Here is a 16,938-nt window from a genome sequence, read left to right as displayed (position 1 = left end):
TTTTCCGACGCACAGACAAAACGTCAATTACTTAGAACAGACGCCACAGGCAGACTGAGTGCAGGAGGCAGATGAAACTCGAGCAGTAGGCGGAGCAAGAGTCACGTGACAGGCCAGGTGACTTTCAGCCTTATTGCATTCGTTTTATTGTTTCACCTGTGCTAGTTCGGTTTTTTTTTAGCCGCACCTCGTACATTTTGTGGAAACTATTATGTCCCAACTATAGATTTTAAAGTGTTTAATTGTGTATTAGAGAGAATTTAAACTCTTTAAGAGTGAAATCTTTAATTTATTATTTTCACTTCAAACTCATTAATATGTATTATTATTGTTAGTAACTGTGATTTTAATTTTAATGATTTCTGGATGTTCATGTGGATTGAAGTTGTGAACTCATGACTGTATGGGAAATAATTTTTATTTTATTCCATTGCTGTAAATATTAGAAAACTCTTGGCACATCAAAAGACAATATTGTGGAATTTAATTTCAGTATTGAACAATATATTTTAATCTATAAAATTTTCAATTTATGCAGAATATTGTTTTTCTAGCTTGTATGATCACAATTCATGTCAAGTAGTCATTGACAAAAAAAAATTAAGCATAAAGGATGTAATGTTGCAAAGCATGAAAACGTAGTACATTTAAACCTTTACATTAATTCTTAGATGATGGAAACATGAATGTTTATTGTAAAAGTGGCATTTTCAATCCCTTTTTTTAATAAATTTTTATTCAAATTGTGTGGATTTTTTTTTTTTTTTTCATTTTGTATTTTTATATTGTCAAAAGTATTTTGACTGTTTGGTTGCTGTCAACATGCTTTGATCTATTTGTTATAGTTTTGAAGCACTTTTTTATTGCATTTTATACCCCTCATTTTAGCTATAAATCTTTATTAAAGCAGTTGCATTGGAACAGGAAGTTATACTTTAAAATTTTTGAATATTTTAATCTATGTTAGTATTTGCTTAAAAAAACATTTAAAATATACCTAAAACTTTCAATGATGAAGTAGCAATCAAAATGCTTGTAACTCAACATAGTTAAGTTTTTACATCAAACAAATTAGATATCTCATGCTTTTTATCCAGTTATTTAATAGTTATTTAACAACTGATATATAACCCCCCCCCTCCGGTCTCCTTTGCCCCCCCCCCCCAAAATGCACGTTTTTCAACAGAATTATTTTTAAATTATAACTTGTACCTTAATTTATTTTTCACTATAATTGTCAACAATATTAATATTATAAATACCACCAGCTTCTGAATTTCGTTTTCTTATAATTCAGCCACCTTATGTGTCAGCAGTCGCTACAGCACAAGCATGTAATACCACATGGAACACACTTAAAAACATGTGAAAATTGTCATTGGGACAGTTATAGCCAATGACAAAATATTAATGATACAAAGTTTGTTTTCATGAACAACTTCTTCATTTTTTTAAACGGAAATGTATGTAATGAAAAGTATATTGTATTTATGTATGCTTACCTAACATGTATTAGCTACATATACTTTAACTTCTTTCTTTTGGTGCATAGTTATGAAAATGTTTGAAACTTACTTATACCTTTTGCACTTTTTCCAAACTGATTTTATGTGTTTGTTTTATTATTGTTTTTTCTCTCTCCCTGCCTGTTCTGTTTGCCTCACAAAATGTAGTAGGGAAATGTGGGGCAAAGTGAAATAGCTAAGGCGACTGAGCTGTTTCAAAAAAAAACAAAAAAGAAAAAAAAACTGGAGATTTTGAAAATTTCTGTACGTAAAGAAAGAACATTGTATTTCATAATAAAGCTTGCATTGAAGTAGTATTTTTTATTTTTGGCAATCACTTTGCACCTTCCAAAAAAAAAAAAAAAAGTGGAAAATCTTCACTTTATTTTTCCACGGGGCAAAGTAAAAAATGAAATACGTATTTTCAAATGAAATATTTTTTTTTCTATTCGATAAAACAAAATATTTTGGATGAAATGAATCAGTAAGTAAAAGTTTTAAAGAATAAATGAAAAGTTACTGAAAAAATAAGCATAAAATGAAATAAATTTTTCAATTTTATATATGAAGAAAAATAATGAGGGAGGGAAAGAAGTGAATGAATAAGAAAATAAGTGAATGAATAGATAAATAAGTAAATTACTAAATGAAGCAATGCAAATGAATTAATTAGTAAATTCGTTCGTTATTTAGCAAATGATCGAGTGAGTAAAAAAAATAAACTATTTCACTTTGTCCCACATGTACTTGACTAACTGTACAAAATATTTAAAATACAAAAAGGCTCGATAATAACTAAATAAATATTTCACCCAACATTAGAAGACCTCAATTAATATTTAAAATGTTAGTTACAAGAACTTTATCATTTTATAACAACAAAAATAATTTTTGACTTACATCAAAATATTACAATATGACTATAAATTTTTAAAAATTGTCTGTATTATATGCTTTAATCTTTGGTGGTATTTGATGTTTTGTGATGATCATAGAAAAGTTTATTTGAGCTAAAAAGTACATTATTTTATGATTTACCTACTTTTAATATCAGCTACCATAAAATATATATTTTTATATATGAGTGTAACTTGAAGAGAAAATTTTAATATGTATTTATTTTGTTTATTCATGTAGGTGCCATTCGTCAGTTAATTCGATCCACAAAGGGACAAGACTCCAGTTTGTTCACTTTTTGTTCACTTTGTGATTACTGCACTCCTTACAAGTTTAATTTAAAACAACATATGTTAGTTCATAGCAAAGAAAGACCTTACGTTTGTCACATATGTAATCGCTCTTTTGGCTTAAAAGGGAACTTAAAAAAACATATGATAATCCATGCATTAACTTGAATGTGAACTATTTTTTTCTTCTTTAAAGAGATGTTTTCGAAAAAGAAACTATTTTTATGCTTATCTGTTTCGATATATTATTGATCTTGATTGCATTTTTAATGGTGACAGATTGGTTTACATTTTTATGTATGAATATTAGTATAAACTCATAATGATATTAATTATTAAAGAGTTTTTAAATGTGAAAAGCTGCCTCAGATCTTTAAAGCTTTTTCAAAAGTGAAAGTAATGCAACAGAGTCTACTTGTTTTAGACCTATTTTGAGCTTGAATAAGTGACATTTTTAGATACATTGAATTTCTCCATATGTATAATGGGTTTTGAGTTTTACTTTATATTTTAAGTGTATGTTGGGTTGTATCACCAATAATCAGTGAATTAAATTTCAAGCATATCACATTTGTTGAGATTCTAATGAGTACTTCTCAAGCAGGGAAACTAAATATTTAAAAATTTATGAAACCATTATTAAGTCATTAATGATTTAAAACCAACAAAATAGACCCTAAGATTAAGTTATTAATGTGGCTTCTTATTTACCAAAAAAAAAAGAAAAAACCAGTGGTGCAACAGCCCATGAGGGCCAAGGCCTATGCCGAGCCTCAGTTTTCCTGACCAAGAACTCTGGGGTGCAATGCAGATGTTCTGGCTAGGTGGTCAGCCGAACGCGGAAACCAACGTTGTTTTTTCTTACTTTACTCCAGGGTTTAGTTCCCCAGCACGCTTGGTACTCATTTTATCGACCCACTGAAGGAATGGATGGCTGAGTTGACCGTGCTGGCCTGGGCCTGCATCATGAAAGCGCAAAGCTTTATTACTACACAGCTGGGCTTCGAATTCATATTTAAGACATACAAAATTCAGATTGTAAAGTGAAGAGTGACTGATCGTTTTTAAACCAGGTTTCTATGTGGAAATAAAAGTAACCATATGAGAAGATCAAATTAGCGTAGAAACAAAAAAGGGGTTTATTTTTTCTTTCAAATTTCAAGTTCTTGCTTGTAGAATTCATAAGAAAAAGCTCTACTTTGACCTTAACCTAGAGTTTGTCCAAAGAACTTTCTTTTCTGTTCTAGTTTGTAAAAAAAGGAAACATGTAGATTTATTTTGTTTCAATGAAGGTTTTTCGTGGTTGTGAATAGTTCATAAAATCATGTTCATGAGTGTTCATAAAGTCAGAGGTGCTCATCCTCCCAAGAGCAAAGGCATACCCCCAAATACCACAAAGACCTACCAAGAAGATCCCCCCTCCCCCACCCCATTAAAGAAGAGAGAAACACCTCCCCTAAAAATTTGTACGTTACCCCCCCCCCTCCAGCTCTAGTTGCGTGACCTTGGTAAATTAGAGGTTTGTAAAATCAAACCGCACCTCTGTGTGTATGTCATCTGTGTTCCTTTAATCTTTCAGTATTTTTTTTTAAATCCATTTCTCTTTTTCTTTTAAGTTATAATATTTAAATCAATCAGTCAAAGTCCCAATATGACAGGATAAGAGACAGAAGGTGAGAAATTATTCAATTGATATTTTTTTGTGTGGCAAATATTAATAGCTTATCTGTCTGTTGTTGTTTTGTGATCTAGCTTGTGAAATAAATAAATAAATAAATAAATAAATAAATATATATATATATATATATATATATATATATATATATATATATATGTATATATATATATATATACATTAGAAACATAAACATATACAAACTAACGAAAAATACCAAATCCGAAGCTCAAAGATGCGCAAAAGCAGCAAACGGTTAAGCCACATGAATAGCTTATCTTCTTCTTCTTCTTCTTAATAGCTTATAAAAGAGTTTAAGGTTTAAATAAAGCACAAATATTAATCATAATTTAGCACAAAATATTAAAAGGAAGACTAAAAATTAATTAATAAATGGAGTCAGTACTCGTCAGCAGTGGAAACTCTATCTATGGTTGAAAAACCAAAAATATTTAAAAATAAACTAAGAGAGGAATGTATAAGTTCCGAATATTTACAGAGCATCACAGCACTGGGCTACACGCACCACCTGCTACAATACAAAAAAAAAAAAAAAAAAACTAGCTAATACCTAAAATTAAGCTGGGGTATCGTCTATACCATTAGAAGCCAGATGGCTACAATAGTGGTACTTCACTGGACCCAATGCCAGCACATGCAAAAAAAAAAAAAAAAAAAAACTTGCCTAATTTTCCAAGTAGACAAATCAAATTCAGGTCCACATAAAAAAATGTCCATTCAAGTTGTCGAAAAATAACAAAAACATGTTTATGTTATTGACAACATATCACTTGTTTTTCTAGCAACAATTAAGTGTTTCATTCTTTGCAAAACGAAAACCCTTTCCCTAATTATGAAGCAATGTTTAATGCAAATGCATTTTCCTGATTTCAACTATTTGATTTTTAAATGTTAAAAATATTTTGTTCAGTTTAAATCTTCTATTTTTAAATGATTCTTTTAAGACCTTTACAAACCAAGTTTTTTACAAACTGACTCATCCTTATTCTATGTATTTAATTTTAGTTTTATATTCAAAATTTAAAGGCAGTAATATCCATAGTGGTTTTCTCAGTTGATGTCATAGAAATTTAAAATATCTAACTGTCATAAATGAATATTTTAATATCAGTTCGGTTGTAAAGTAGCAATTTCTAAAATTTCAGAACATATTTTTCTTTATACTTATGAGAGAAAGCAATTTTGTCGAGTAACATTCAAAATTTATTATTAGTTAGCCATGATTATACCACAGAAAACTTTTTTCGAAGTTCATTTCGTTAAGTAACCCATTGCCATGCCATTAAATCATCTAAATTTAATATAGTGTACATATCGCTCATTAGGTAGGAGAGTGGCCACAATACAAAAAAATGAAATTTTACAGGAGAAGTGTTTGAAGTTTAACTCTTCTGGAAATTGTTATAAGAAAAGTAAATTTGCTGTGCTCTCCAGTGATTAATATTAGAACAAAAAATCTGAAATTGTTTCCCAAAGAAAATAACGTCATTTGGAACCATTAAAGCAAAAAAAGAGAATTAAAATTTTCATATTGTGGCACTCTTCTTCGAAAGGAGCAATATGTTGGCTGGTATTTTTTATGTGATAACATTATTTTCTTTGACTTTTTTAGGATTTCTTCAGGGAAAGGAATTTTTGATGGAAAGAAGCCCTATGTTGAATATTTGCTCATTTTGTAATTATTCTACACCATACAAGGGAAACTTAAAGAAACATTTACTTGTACATAGTAAGGAACAGCCTCATGCTTGCAAAATTTGTCACCGGCGTTTCAATCAGCTGGGAAATCTTAAAATGCACTTAAAAATTCATGCAGCAGAGCGTTCATTCAGTTGCCATATTTGTGGTAAAAGTTTCACACAAAAAATACATCTCACGAGGCATTTTATGGTTCACATAAATATTAACGAGTTAAGTCAACTTTAATGCATATTGGACCTTAGGGTGGTTCAAAAATACATGTTAAAAAAAAGGTTCTCCTAGATAACGGGCTACCCTTCAATATTTTTAAACTTGTGGATAGTAATATACTGGAAGAATTTTAGCTTCCTATTTCAACTAAAAGAGGATGCTTGACCCCCTCCCCCAAACTTCATACATATGGGGAGGAGAGTTTAAAAAATCATCGAATTGAGAAAATAATGCTATGTATTATAATATACACTAGTAATATGCGTGTACATTGCGATAAAATAATTATTTACAAAAAATCAGCTGGGGAAATTAAATGTTTTGAAACATGTTGCATTTTCTATGCTACAGCTAATGTTAAATTAAGGGATCATTTAACACCATCTTAAAATTTGAGTAAGAAGCTAAAACGTTTAAAGCATATTACTATTAGTAAGTCTTAAAGACATGCAACAAGTCCACCTTATTGGACTTGTTGCATGTCTAAGCTATGAATTATTACCACAAGAGATATCCTGTTTTGCTCTTATTTTTGTTTGACTATTATTAAACTATGACATTAATTTTACAATGTTTATTATGCTAAGGACATAATAGACATTGGAACATTTGTTAACATTTGTTTTGTACAATGTTTATTATGTGCCACTTATTGTACTGTACATATAAGTAGTGGAATGTTGCTGTATGCATTTTTTTTTTTTTTTTTTTTTTTTTTGTAGACAGTGTGCTATAAGTTCTGTACACAATATTAACAAGCTGTACAAATTACAGTTAATGTAGCAAAAATTGCTTCTACTTGTTTAAATTAATCTCTTTGTGAGACTAATTTAAACAAGTAGAAGCAATTTTTGCTGAAAAAGTAAAATTATTCGATAATCTTGTTGAGAAATGCTGATTGAAGTATTCAGAAGTTCAGATGATACTATAGAAATGTTGAGTAAGCAGTATGATTTCTGTAATATTCGTACATTTTTATTTAATAAAATGCATACATATTTATTAATTGTACATTTAAAAATCAATAAATTTTAATTCAGAAGAGTGAAAGCTGTTTGTAATTAAAAATAATTTTAAAAGCAAAAATTTCATAAAAATTTCCACAAGGAAGCTTTTTGCAGCAAGTATCAAAGGTAAGTAAAAACACACTTCAATAGCCTTTTGTTTAAGAACTAAACTTTCAAGATTTCTATACCTCTTTAAACTAAATAAAAATTTTTATTTAAAATAAATGAAATGGATAATTTTTCTCTATGTTTAACTTTATTATAAAACTTTATATGCATTCTAAAATTCAAATTCAAGAATTTTTTTTTTTAATTCAATTTTATATCATTAAGAGGCAAAATTTTTGTACACTTTTGACTAAGCACATAAATATATTTCTTAAAAGCTCAACTTTCATAGAATTCATTAATTGATGTCAATATTTATTTGTGTTGATCTGTGTTAAATCCAATATTGTTTTTGGCTCTGTCTTTTTAATATATGTCAACGATTTAGATACCAAAGACAAACAATACCATTAGGATACTTCTGACCTGATTTTCGTAACCTGGCTCATGATTAACGCTTTATATGTTTGGTATTTCCATTGATGCTTATGTGAACTAATACCTCATGTGTTCAGAAGTTGATTTGTTTTATGTAAACATCTGTATGAGTCATAGGAGTAAATTCATCACTAACTCTTGCTGTATGGAGATTCTAAAGTTTCATGCTAACTAAAAAGTAGGTAGCTTGTAAAGATAAGGCTAGGCGAAATTTCTCCCATAGAATTTTCCAAAACTGTTAATACTTGTCTCTGCAGATTTTTACCTATTCCAGAGAAGATAGCCAGGCCTGATAGATTACATACATTTGTTTACTCTCTGATTTTATTAGTGTTGCAAAGATTTGCATGGTAAGTGCCAAATATATTTTTCATTAAAAGAATATTGATGAGATGAGTTGGATGAGCACGAGTAGTGTCACCTTGAAGTTCACTGTTGTGTTTTTAGAAGGTGTTATGTATGTAGCTGATCAGGTTTAAATTATCTTATTTCTTGGAAAATCATATTGTAATCGCACTTATGAAAGCAATATTAAAGTGTTCGGTTTGCTAGATATAATTTAAAGACTTGATCACTTTTCCCACAAAGTGAAAATTTAATTGTTTTTTCAATGTATTTTTTTTTTAAATCTACTTTTTAGGCTTCAACATTCTGTTCAAAGACTCATCTAAATCAAGAGGCCAGATATTAATGAACCTGTGCTCCAAGTGTGATTATTCAACTCCATATAAATCTGACTTGGCAAAGCATTACCTGGTTCATAGCAAGCAGCGACCTTATACCTGTGACGTCTGCCACAAATGCTTCAGTCAAAAGAGTAACCTCAACACTCATATGCTTATCCATTCTGGTTCACGCCCTTATCAATGCCTGAGGTGTGGAAAGCGCTTCACTACAAAACAGTCGATGCAAGTTCATTTCATTTCACACAGAGTTTAGTTTTAGTGGCTGTAAAGTAAGATTCCTTGCACCATTTACATTAAGAGTATGTGTTTTGTTGCTGTTGAGCAAAAATTTGTCCTATGTGATAATGTCAGACTTCGTAGTTGTCCTGATTTTCCTGATAAAATATTTTGTCTTGTTGTTTAATATTTTATCGGGATAAATTGCTTATTTTGATAGATTTTTTCACATTCAATCATGCTGATTCTGCACAAAAAATTATTCCTTTTGACAAAAAGGCGATTATAAAATCCCTTTGAAGAGGGAAAGAACGGAAATACATGCTTTGTCGAAAACTGCTTGCCATGTTTGACACTTCGATCCTTTCGCATCCTTAAAGTGTTTCATGTATTTTGGAAGTTTAAAATAATTTTAATATATTCTACAGTAAATCAGCGAATTTTATTTGTTATTTTGTGAATTCATTCACTTTTCTCAAATTTAAGCCACTATCAAATTATTGACAGAAAGTAATTTTTTAAGAAAAAAGTACATTTTAAAGGATTAAGCATTTTTAAATTGTTTTTAATGTAAACTATTATTACAACACATTTTTCACTGTGTTTAAGTTTGATTTTGATGTCTGCTAGTTAGTTTGTACCACAGTAATAAATGATACGAAACTGAATGTTGAGAGTGGGGGGGGGGGGGGACCACTAAATAAAACCAATTCATATGTTTGAAACAAAAATTCATTTTAAAAATAAATGCATGATTTTGTTGCAGTTGCATCTCACATCTTTTAGATTAGTAATATGCTATCAGGGTTCGCGTTTACGCGCTATAGTGGGTTTTTTACGCAAATTCGCGGAAAGGGGACGCAACTTCCGCGAAAATTCGGGTCCTAGGGACCCAGAAAACCCAAAAGAAAAGAAAAAAAAAATTATGGAAAATGCTGAAGATCCATTTAGTAATTGCTTTTAAGCTTCAATAACCAGGAGAATCAACAGAAAGGAATTAAAATGACCCTATCTCTTTATCAGCTATTCAAACACACCCCTATTGTTGACCAGTCAATGGAGTTTTATTAGTGATAAGACTGGAACTTACAGTGACCTCCTGGGCTGAGCTCAGGGAGCAAAATATTGCAGATTCATAAATAGTCCATTGTACTGTAAACTGTACAAGCTCTCCCTCAACTTTTATCTTTCCTGAAAACAGCAATCAAGACTAAAAGTAAGAATGTGGTTTCAATGTAACCTTCAGGATTAATACAAGACAACTGTACAGTAAAAGCATATATCTATTTGGCACTCATGTAACCAGAATTATTTTTTGAAAATCATGCATCCCCAATAACAGGATAGGAGAAAAAAAAAAAGGCGAGCATTTTCCCGATCGCGCTGAACACAAAGTTCTGAAATTCACACATTTTTCTTCTTAAATTGCTTATGAATACTTGAACTTTATACAAAAGCACTTTAAGCTTGTCCTCTTTCTAGTAATTCATCTCTTTCTGATGGGTTTTTTTATTTGGACTTGCAAAAGTCAGGTATTAATCGACCGCGCCATTTTGAAAATAGCACGGAAGCCAAAACAGATATTTTGAAAGAGTCAAAATTAAGTCAAATGTACTGATTTAAGATGAGCAGTTTTCACACTCATGTGAGAGAATGGTTCGGTTTTTGCGATCGCGATTTTTGCGTTGGGTTCATTCGCTTGCGATTTTTTTTCTTCTATTTCTGTGTAATTCCCAATGATACTTGATGATAGTTCACGCTGGATAGGAGGGAGGGGGCTTTTTGGTATTTTCATCTAGAAAAAATTCCAGGAAAATAACGGTAAAGGAAGTGCTTTCTGCTTGATCAATCAGAGGACTTGTTTAGTATTTTATGGTAAAATCCAACTTTAATTTTTTTTAAAGTAAATTTTGAGTGTGATTATCTCATTGTAACTGACCAAATAGTTTCTCACATAACTAAGTCTTGCAAGTGTATTATTTGAAAATAATTTTACAATGATAATCATAAAAAATAAAACCAATTTAATTTATTTCATAACTTTTTTAAATCACTATGTGGATAGTTTTTTTCCCAAGTATTAACCTTTTTATATTATTCATTTAAATGGTAAGATTTTCTGTTTAAAATTTAAGGGACTCATTTTTTCCACCAAAGAACCCAAATCTGTTTCATTAATGGGTCCCTGGGACTCAGGTTACGGATAGTTGAGCGCGAACACTGCTATGGATTGAAACATGTCCATTTTAGATATTTAGCTGACTGCATTGGTATCTTTTCTTATGCTAATACATTTTTTTTATCCTTAAAAAAAGAAAAAAGAAGGGGGAAAAACAATTAAGCTGCATTAAATAATTGATTTTACTGCATTAAATAACTGCATTTAAATAGTGATAATGCAGCACCAGAGTCATACATAGTCAAAAGCTCTTTTCATGTTGAAGGAAGTAAAATTATTAATTCAAAGTAATTAAGTATAAGAAAATACAAGTAATATATTTATTTGGTATTTGTTATAATTTTTCTGATTGCTTATATCAGTCCATATATCATCATTATAAATAGTGGTGCTTTTTAATTGAAGCGTTTTGTCCCTATTTTTCAGTATTATTGTGGTCCGATTTTTTTAAAAACTGACTGCGAAATCTGAAATGCATTCTGATGAGCTTCAATATTTTAGTGCTTTGTTTTGACGTAAGCTAAAGTAGAGTAATCTGATGTGTTTCAGTGTTTTTTAATGTAGTCACATGGAAGGGCAGCTTTGAAAGAACTGTTATTCGATTTTGTTTCCATTGCTGTTTGCAAAAGTGAGCTTTGTGAAAACCGTCCATTTGCTAAATCTTCAGACATATGAAATTTGTGTGCTTTTATCAAGAAGTTTTTTCATGAGGCCCATTTAGCTCAATTTAAAGCTTAGAAGAGAATATGAAATAACATCATGGCTGCTTTCCTGTCATGATTTCCAATATGAAGTATGATAAATTTTACATAGAGATAATGGTACCATGTAATAAAAATCAAAAATAGATTAAATTTTTGAAGCATTTCTATGCTTAGAACGTATCTTCCTCAGTCTCAACATCACCTGTAAGATACACTAAACAACACTTGCAAAAATGTCATCAAGTTAAAAAAAAAAAAAAATGCATCACAGTATTAGTTAATTTTCTTGATAGTAAGTGGCAGAACAAAAAATGATATTTGATTGATAGATTTTTATTCAGAACTTGTTTAGAATCAAACGAACCAACTTTTTTGGAAAAAAAAAAAGTTACACGCATGCATAAAGAAGTGTCCCTATTCTTAATTATTTTTATAATAGAAAATTAATAAACATGCTGTTGAATGAATTAAATATTGTATTTTTTATGTGATATTGTCAAAATTGTACTCAAATCTTCCTTCTTTTGATTTAAAACACTATTGTTTAAATGTCGCTCTTCCAAGAGACCATAATTTTCTCAAAACTAAAAGTTAAGATTTTTTAAAAACATTTGTTCTGTTCTTTTCCATGGGTTTAAATCCAATTTATACAAAACATTTAAAAATTTATCATTCAAAGTTGATCTTGGGTCTGAGGAGAATATAGTTAATATTTGTACTGTGAATTAAAGTTACTTAGTTTATATAATAGTGAATGAAATGATTAAAAATGCATAAAATTACTATAAATCCTTGATTATTCAAAACTCTCCGTCAAACAATATCTAATTTTGTAGCTGCCATTTTTTAAATTGTTTCTACAAATGTGACATCGTTGAAAACACATCAATGTTACAAATTTATGAAAGCTGATACTTCATTTAGAACACATGAAATGGTCAAATGAAGATTTATTGAAAAAAAAATGTTTTGTTTGTAATATTTTTAAAGAGTTCCTTATTATGGTTTATGAAGTGATTTCATTTTGTGAACCATCTATATATATCACTCTAATCTGTGATCTTATCTGCAATTTTAATTTTCAGAAATTTTTGGTTTTACGATATGTCTTCATTGCATTGGATAATCAAGATTTTACTGTATATATTTATGAAAAAGTTATGGCATTTTGAAAATTGTCAGCTGTTTTCTTAAGCAAAGCATACTTGTTTTATTGTAAAAGTAAATTCTGTGTATCAATGTATGTATATTGTTTGTCAACTGTGGTTTATTTCTGCATTTCTTTTTAAAACTAAAAGAAGTTTCTGGTGTGAAGGATTTTGCTTTACTTTTCTATTTTTCACACTCAAGTGTTATTCATAATAATTGTTAGTAAAGTCTAAAAAATCTAAGCTCATACCTTTTAATTAATTTATTTATTTTGTAAATATGAAATTGTTTCTTGGCATTGAGTTAGACATTTCACATTCATCTGTTTAAACTTCATGTTGCAAAAATCTAAATTTATATGAAGGTAAATGTTTCGCTTCAAAATTTTATAAAGTTATACTTCTGTAAACACTATCAATTGTGTATCTTAAAATTGTATAGTTGTAAAAGAAATATTTTAGCAAAATAATTTCTGGCGATATTTGTATCATAATATTATGTTTCTGTTTTAGTAATAAAATTTCTTAGCGCTTTTTGTTCATGTCTTAGTGCTATCATTGAAATTTTCTTTTTCAATTAATGTTTGTAATAACCTTGCAATTCATAATGAAATATCTTGCCTACTTGACAGAGTGGTTAAAACATATCATGAATAGCATTTGTTATTGCATACTTATTTTAGCCATTTGTGCTCAGTTAGGACAGCTCTGATGATGTGAATATTGCAATGACCAGAGAATTATTTAACAAATAATTCGTTGTCAAATTTTGAAATCATCTACAATGTCTAATTCATTTCTAAAAAATTTTGGTTCTATTCCTTTAAAAATATTCTGCACAATTATACCTGCATTTGAACTTTATCTGGTAAACTAGTGTAATTGAGTGGGGATGCAAGTTGTGGCTCAATTTATTTTAACTCAAGTGCCCCCCCCCTCTCTTATTTTTTAAATTTCAGTTGGGGGGAGGCACAAGTTATGGCTAAATATTTTTATTCCCTCCTGACTTCTTGGGTGACTTGAACCTGAAAATGTAGATTACACATAATCCTCAAGGTTTTAAAACTCAGGTTTGAGTAAGTGTGTCCCAGTTTGTCCGTTTTTAGTTTTTTGAGCATGGTGGTTTTGCTGTGATTGTTAAATGATAAAGGATAGCTCAACAACAATTTGGTTAAACACTTATTCAGGCTTGTAACAGTGATAAAAATGCTATGTCAATTGCAGATCTAGAAAGAGAGAGTCATAACCTCTCCCCCTTTAAGTGACCATGCTGTGCTTTGAGGACTTATATTCAAACAATCTTCTTTATGCACCCTATTTATGCCCAACAATGACACTTCCAGAAGTGATGTCCTCCAAAGCCAGAAGTTGGGTCTGGTATTGCTCTGGTAATCATCCTGTCAATAGGCACAAGCCTCAAAAAGTGTCTAAAGCAAAAGATTAGTTTCATGCTCAGGAAGAAGAAAACCTGCTCAGAAAACCATTTTGCTGATATCTTTCTCATTACATAACAGGTTAAGCAAGCTATGATTGTTGATTAAAAAATGTTCATAGCAAATCTATTTTACTTGTATAATAAAACTATAGGTAATAAACTTGTTTTCTCTTTTTAAAATGAACTAATGTAATTTTATTGCATAGGTTTCCGTTTTCATGCTTCTCATCAGAAAAGAAAAATGTTACCTCGAGTACAAATAGCAGCTGAGTCTAATCTAATGTCAGAAGATGATTCCTCAATGTCTGATGCGGGAAGGCAACTGACTTACAAGAAGCAAGTTCACATTTGCTATGTATGTCATAAAAGCTTTGATCGGAAAGGAAATCTGAAAGTTCATCTTCGTATTCACTCGGGTGAAAGACCGTTCAGGTGTTCTGTTTGTGGCAAAGGATACACTACAAAGCAGTCAATGCAAATGCATTCTTTGACTCACAAGAAGTGATATTTTTTTAATGAAGTAAATACTGATTGTAGTGTGGTTTTTGAAGTTATGTGCATTAATGTTCCTATTTTACGACATATTCTGATAAAATTGCTGCTCTAGATAAGTTTTTTTAAAACTAAATGATGCTTTACAGCTTAAATTTAAGAATGTATTATTAAAAAGCATTCTATTACAAATATTGCAGTTGTCCTTTCAGACAAATTTATATAATACAGTAGAATCTTGTTAACACAAAAGTGCTTAACCTGGAAATACTCTTTTAGTTTATTCACATGAATTAACAATCACTTGATAATTTATCAGATAAGAGGAAATCTAGTAAATATGAAATAATTATCCTGGCTCTGTAGATTTTGTGTTAACGAGGTTTGACTTTATGTTTATTGAAAATGTTTTCATATTAATTCATTTTTAATTTATTATATTTTATTAATTTATATTATTCTGTTAGTTTTTTTTTTTTTTTTTTTTTGTCGTGGTTTTCCTCCGATAGGTGACTATTGAAAAATTGTATTGAAATTCATTCATATTTATTTTTTGTACACTACAGGAAAACTGTTGTAATTATCAAACATTGAATTTTTGAAGCTCTTTCTTCAGACAGTTTCGTAGCTTGATTTTAGTTTCATCATCCTAAACTGGAAAGCTAAAAAGCTATATTTAATCAATATATAAATTGCATAAACTTAGCTGCTGTTCAAACGTGGGCTTAGAGAAAAAAAAAGACTATACAATCACACCCATAACACATACAAATCATTATGTTTTAAGCACAACCTTTTTTTAGAAAGAAAGTTGAGGCTTTTTATGATGCATAATGGTTCCAATATATATAAATTAAAAGCCAAACTTTAAAATTAAAGGAATAATGAGCAACTGAAAGTTTTTTTTAATATTAAATTTGCTTGTTTTTTTTTTTTTTTTTTTTTTTCCTTCTAAATTGAATATGTCAAACATTCTGAATGTTGAAAACTGTAAACATCTTTTCTTTCCCTGCCATCTCCAATTTCATCATTAAAAAGTTCCTTTATGAAACTGATCACTATTATGGTCTTGTTTGGTACTGTTTTTGTGTATTTCTTTCCTTGCATGTTCTTCATATGTTAAAATGTATTTTCATGCCATAAAAAAATCCTACCTATATCTATGATGAAGAGTTTTTATAATTATTCCACTGTAATAATAAATTAAATACTTGGATTTTATGCTAAATAAAGCATTTTGTTTTGTCTCATGTCACACATATGCTCAAAAAGGAATAAAACTTGAAGATTCTCTCTCATGAAAATAAATAATGAGTCGCAATCAAAAGATAGTACAATTTTACTAGATTCAGGGGTGATTGTGTTCCGGTATTTTACCGGATTTCCGGTATTTACCTCTTGATTTCCGGTATCGTCATCTTTGAAAATCCCGAAACCATCCTATATTTTCAGAAAAACCCACTTTTGTAAAATTTAGGTCGATGTTTAATGAAACGCCGAAAGTCCAAATTGAAGACGTTTCGTTTGGTATAAAGCGTAAGCTACCGTCATGTTTTGCAATCTCTATGGTAATTATTGAAGAACAGCTGGGGTGAGAGATGGAATAAAGGCTAGATAAGAAGAGAAAGGAGCGTTACTTGATATTTTCCCCCTTAATATTTTCTTTTCAAGATGTCTAATATCGTTTCTCTGTTGCATATCTTAATATGCAGATGATGTAACTAGGGTTGCCCATTCCCCCGACTGCGATGGCACCCCTCAATTTTACCCAGCCCCCTTTTCCCTCAAGAATTGCCACCCACTAATAAAAAGACTTAAATTCTTCTAAATTAATTTCTCCAAAAGTTTCTGTGGTATAATCTGCTTCATGACCCCACCCCTCCCCTCCCGACACAAACACATGAAAATCTTTGCTATAGCTATATTATTAGAATAAATTGCTAAAATATATATTCACCAAGATGTCTTATGGCTTTTCTCTGTTGTAGATGCTTATGTAATAGGCTTTACAGTCCCCCCCCCCCATTAAATGTTGAATTTAACAACTTATATATATTGAAAATATCGATATTTGGAGAGCGATATATCGTGGCATTAAAATTCGGATATCGCCTAGCTCTATTGTGCAGTGATCATAATACATTCTGCCCCTTTTGCCCCAAACTTATTTAATTCTGAAATATTTATGCACTTTTAGAAAATGAATGTCATAAATGGTTAAGGATT

The 16,938-nt window shown here is 30.0% G+C and overlaps 1 protein-coding gene across 1 annotated transcript; it reads left to right on the top strand.

Annotated features, from left to right (window-relative positions):
- The first annotated feature begins 3,455 nt into the window (after positions 1 to 3,455).
- LOC129220794 (gastrula zinc finger protein XlCGF49.1-like) lies at positions 3,456 to 14,725 on the top strand. The gene is made up of 4 exons (XM_054855225.1): positions 3,456 to 3,519; positions 6,001 to 6,234; positions 8,493 to 8,669; positions 14,427 to 14,725. Exons 1-4 carry the CDS (start codon positions 3,456 to 3,458, stop codon positions 14,723 to 14,725), a joined length of 774 nt encoding a protein of 257 aa, XP_054711200.1.
- The last annotated feature ends 2,213 nt before the right edge of the window (positions 14,726 to 16,938 follow it).

Source organism: Uloborus diversus, chromosome 4 (genome assembly GCF_026930045.1).
Source record: "Uloborus diversus isolate 005 chromosome 4, Udiv.v.3.1, whole genome shotgun sequence".
Taxonomy (NCBI): Eukaryota; Metazoa; Arthropoda; class Arachnida; order Araneae; family Uloboridae; genus Uloborus; species Uloborus diversus.
Note: the sequence above shows the minus strand (reverse complement) of the source record. Positions and strands in the feature narration are given on the sequence as shown.

What these genes read in the sequence shown, in the direction of transcription:
- LOC129220794 (XM_054855225.1), top strand. Translation starts at nt 3,456, where the DNA reads ATGCCGAGCCTCAGTTTTCCTGACCAAGAACTCTGGGGTGCAATGCAG. An exon ending in ATTCAGTTGCCATATTTGTG is followed by an intron (nt 6,235 to 8,492) that starts GTAAAAGTTTCA and finishes TCTACTTTTTAG; the next exon opens with GCTTCAACATTCTGTTCAAA. An exon ending in CAAATGCTTCAGTCAAAAGA is followed by an intron (nt 8,670 to 14,426) that starts GTAACCTCAACA and finishes TTTATTGCATAG; the next exon opens with GTTTCCGTTTTCATGCTTCT.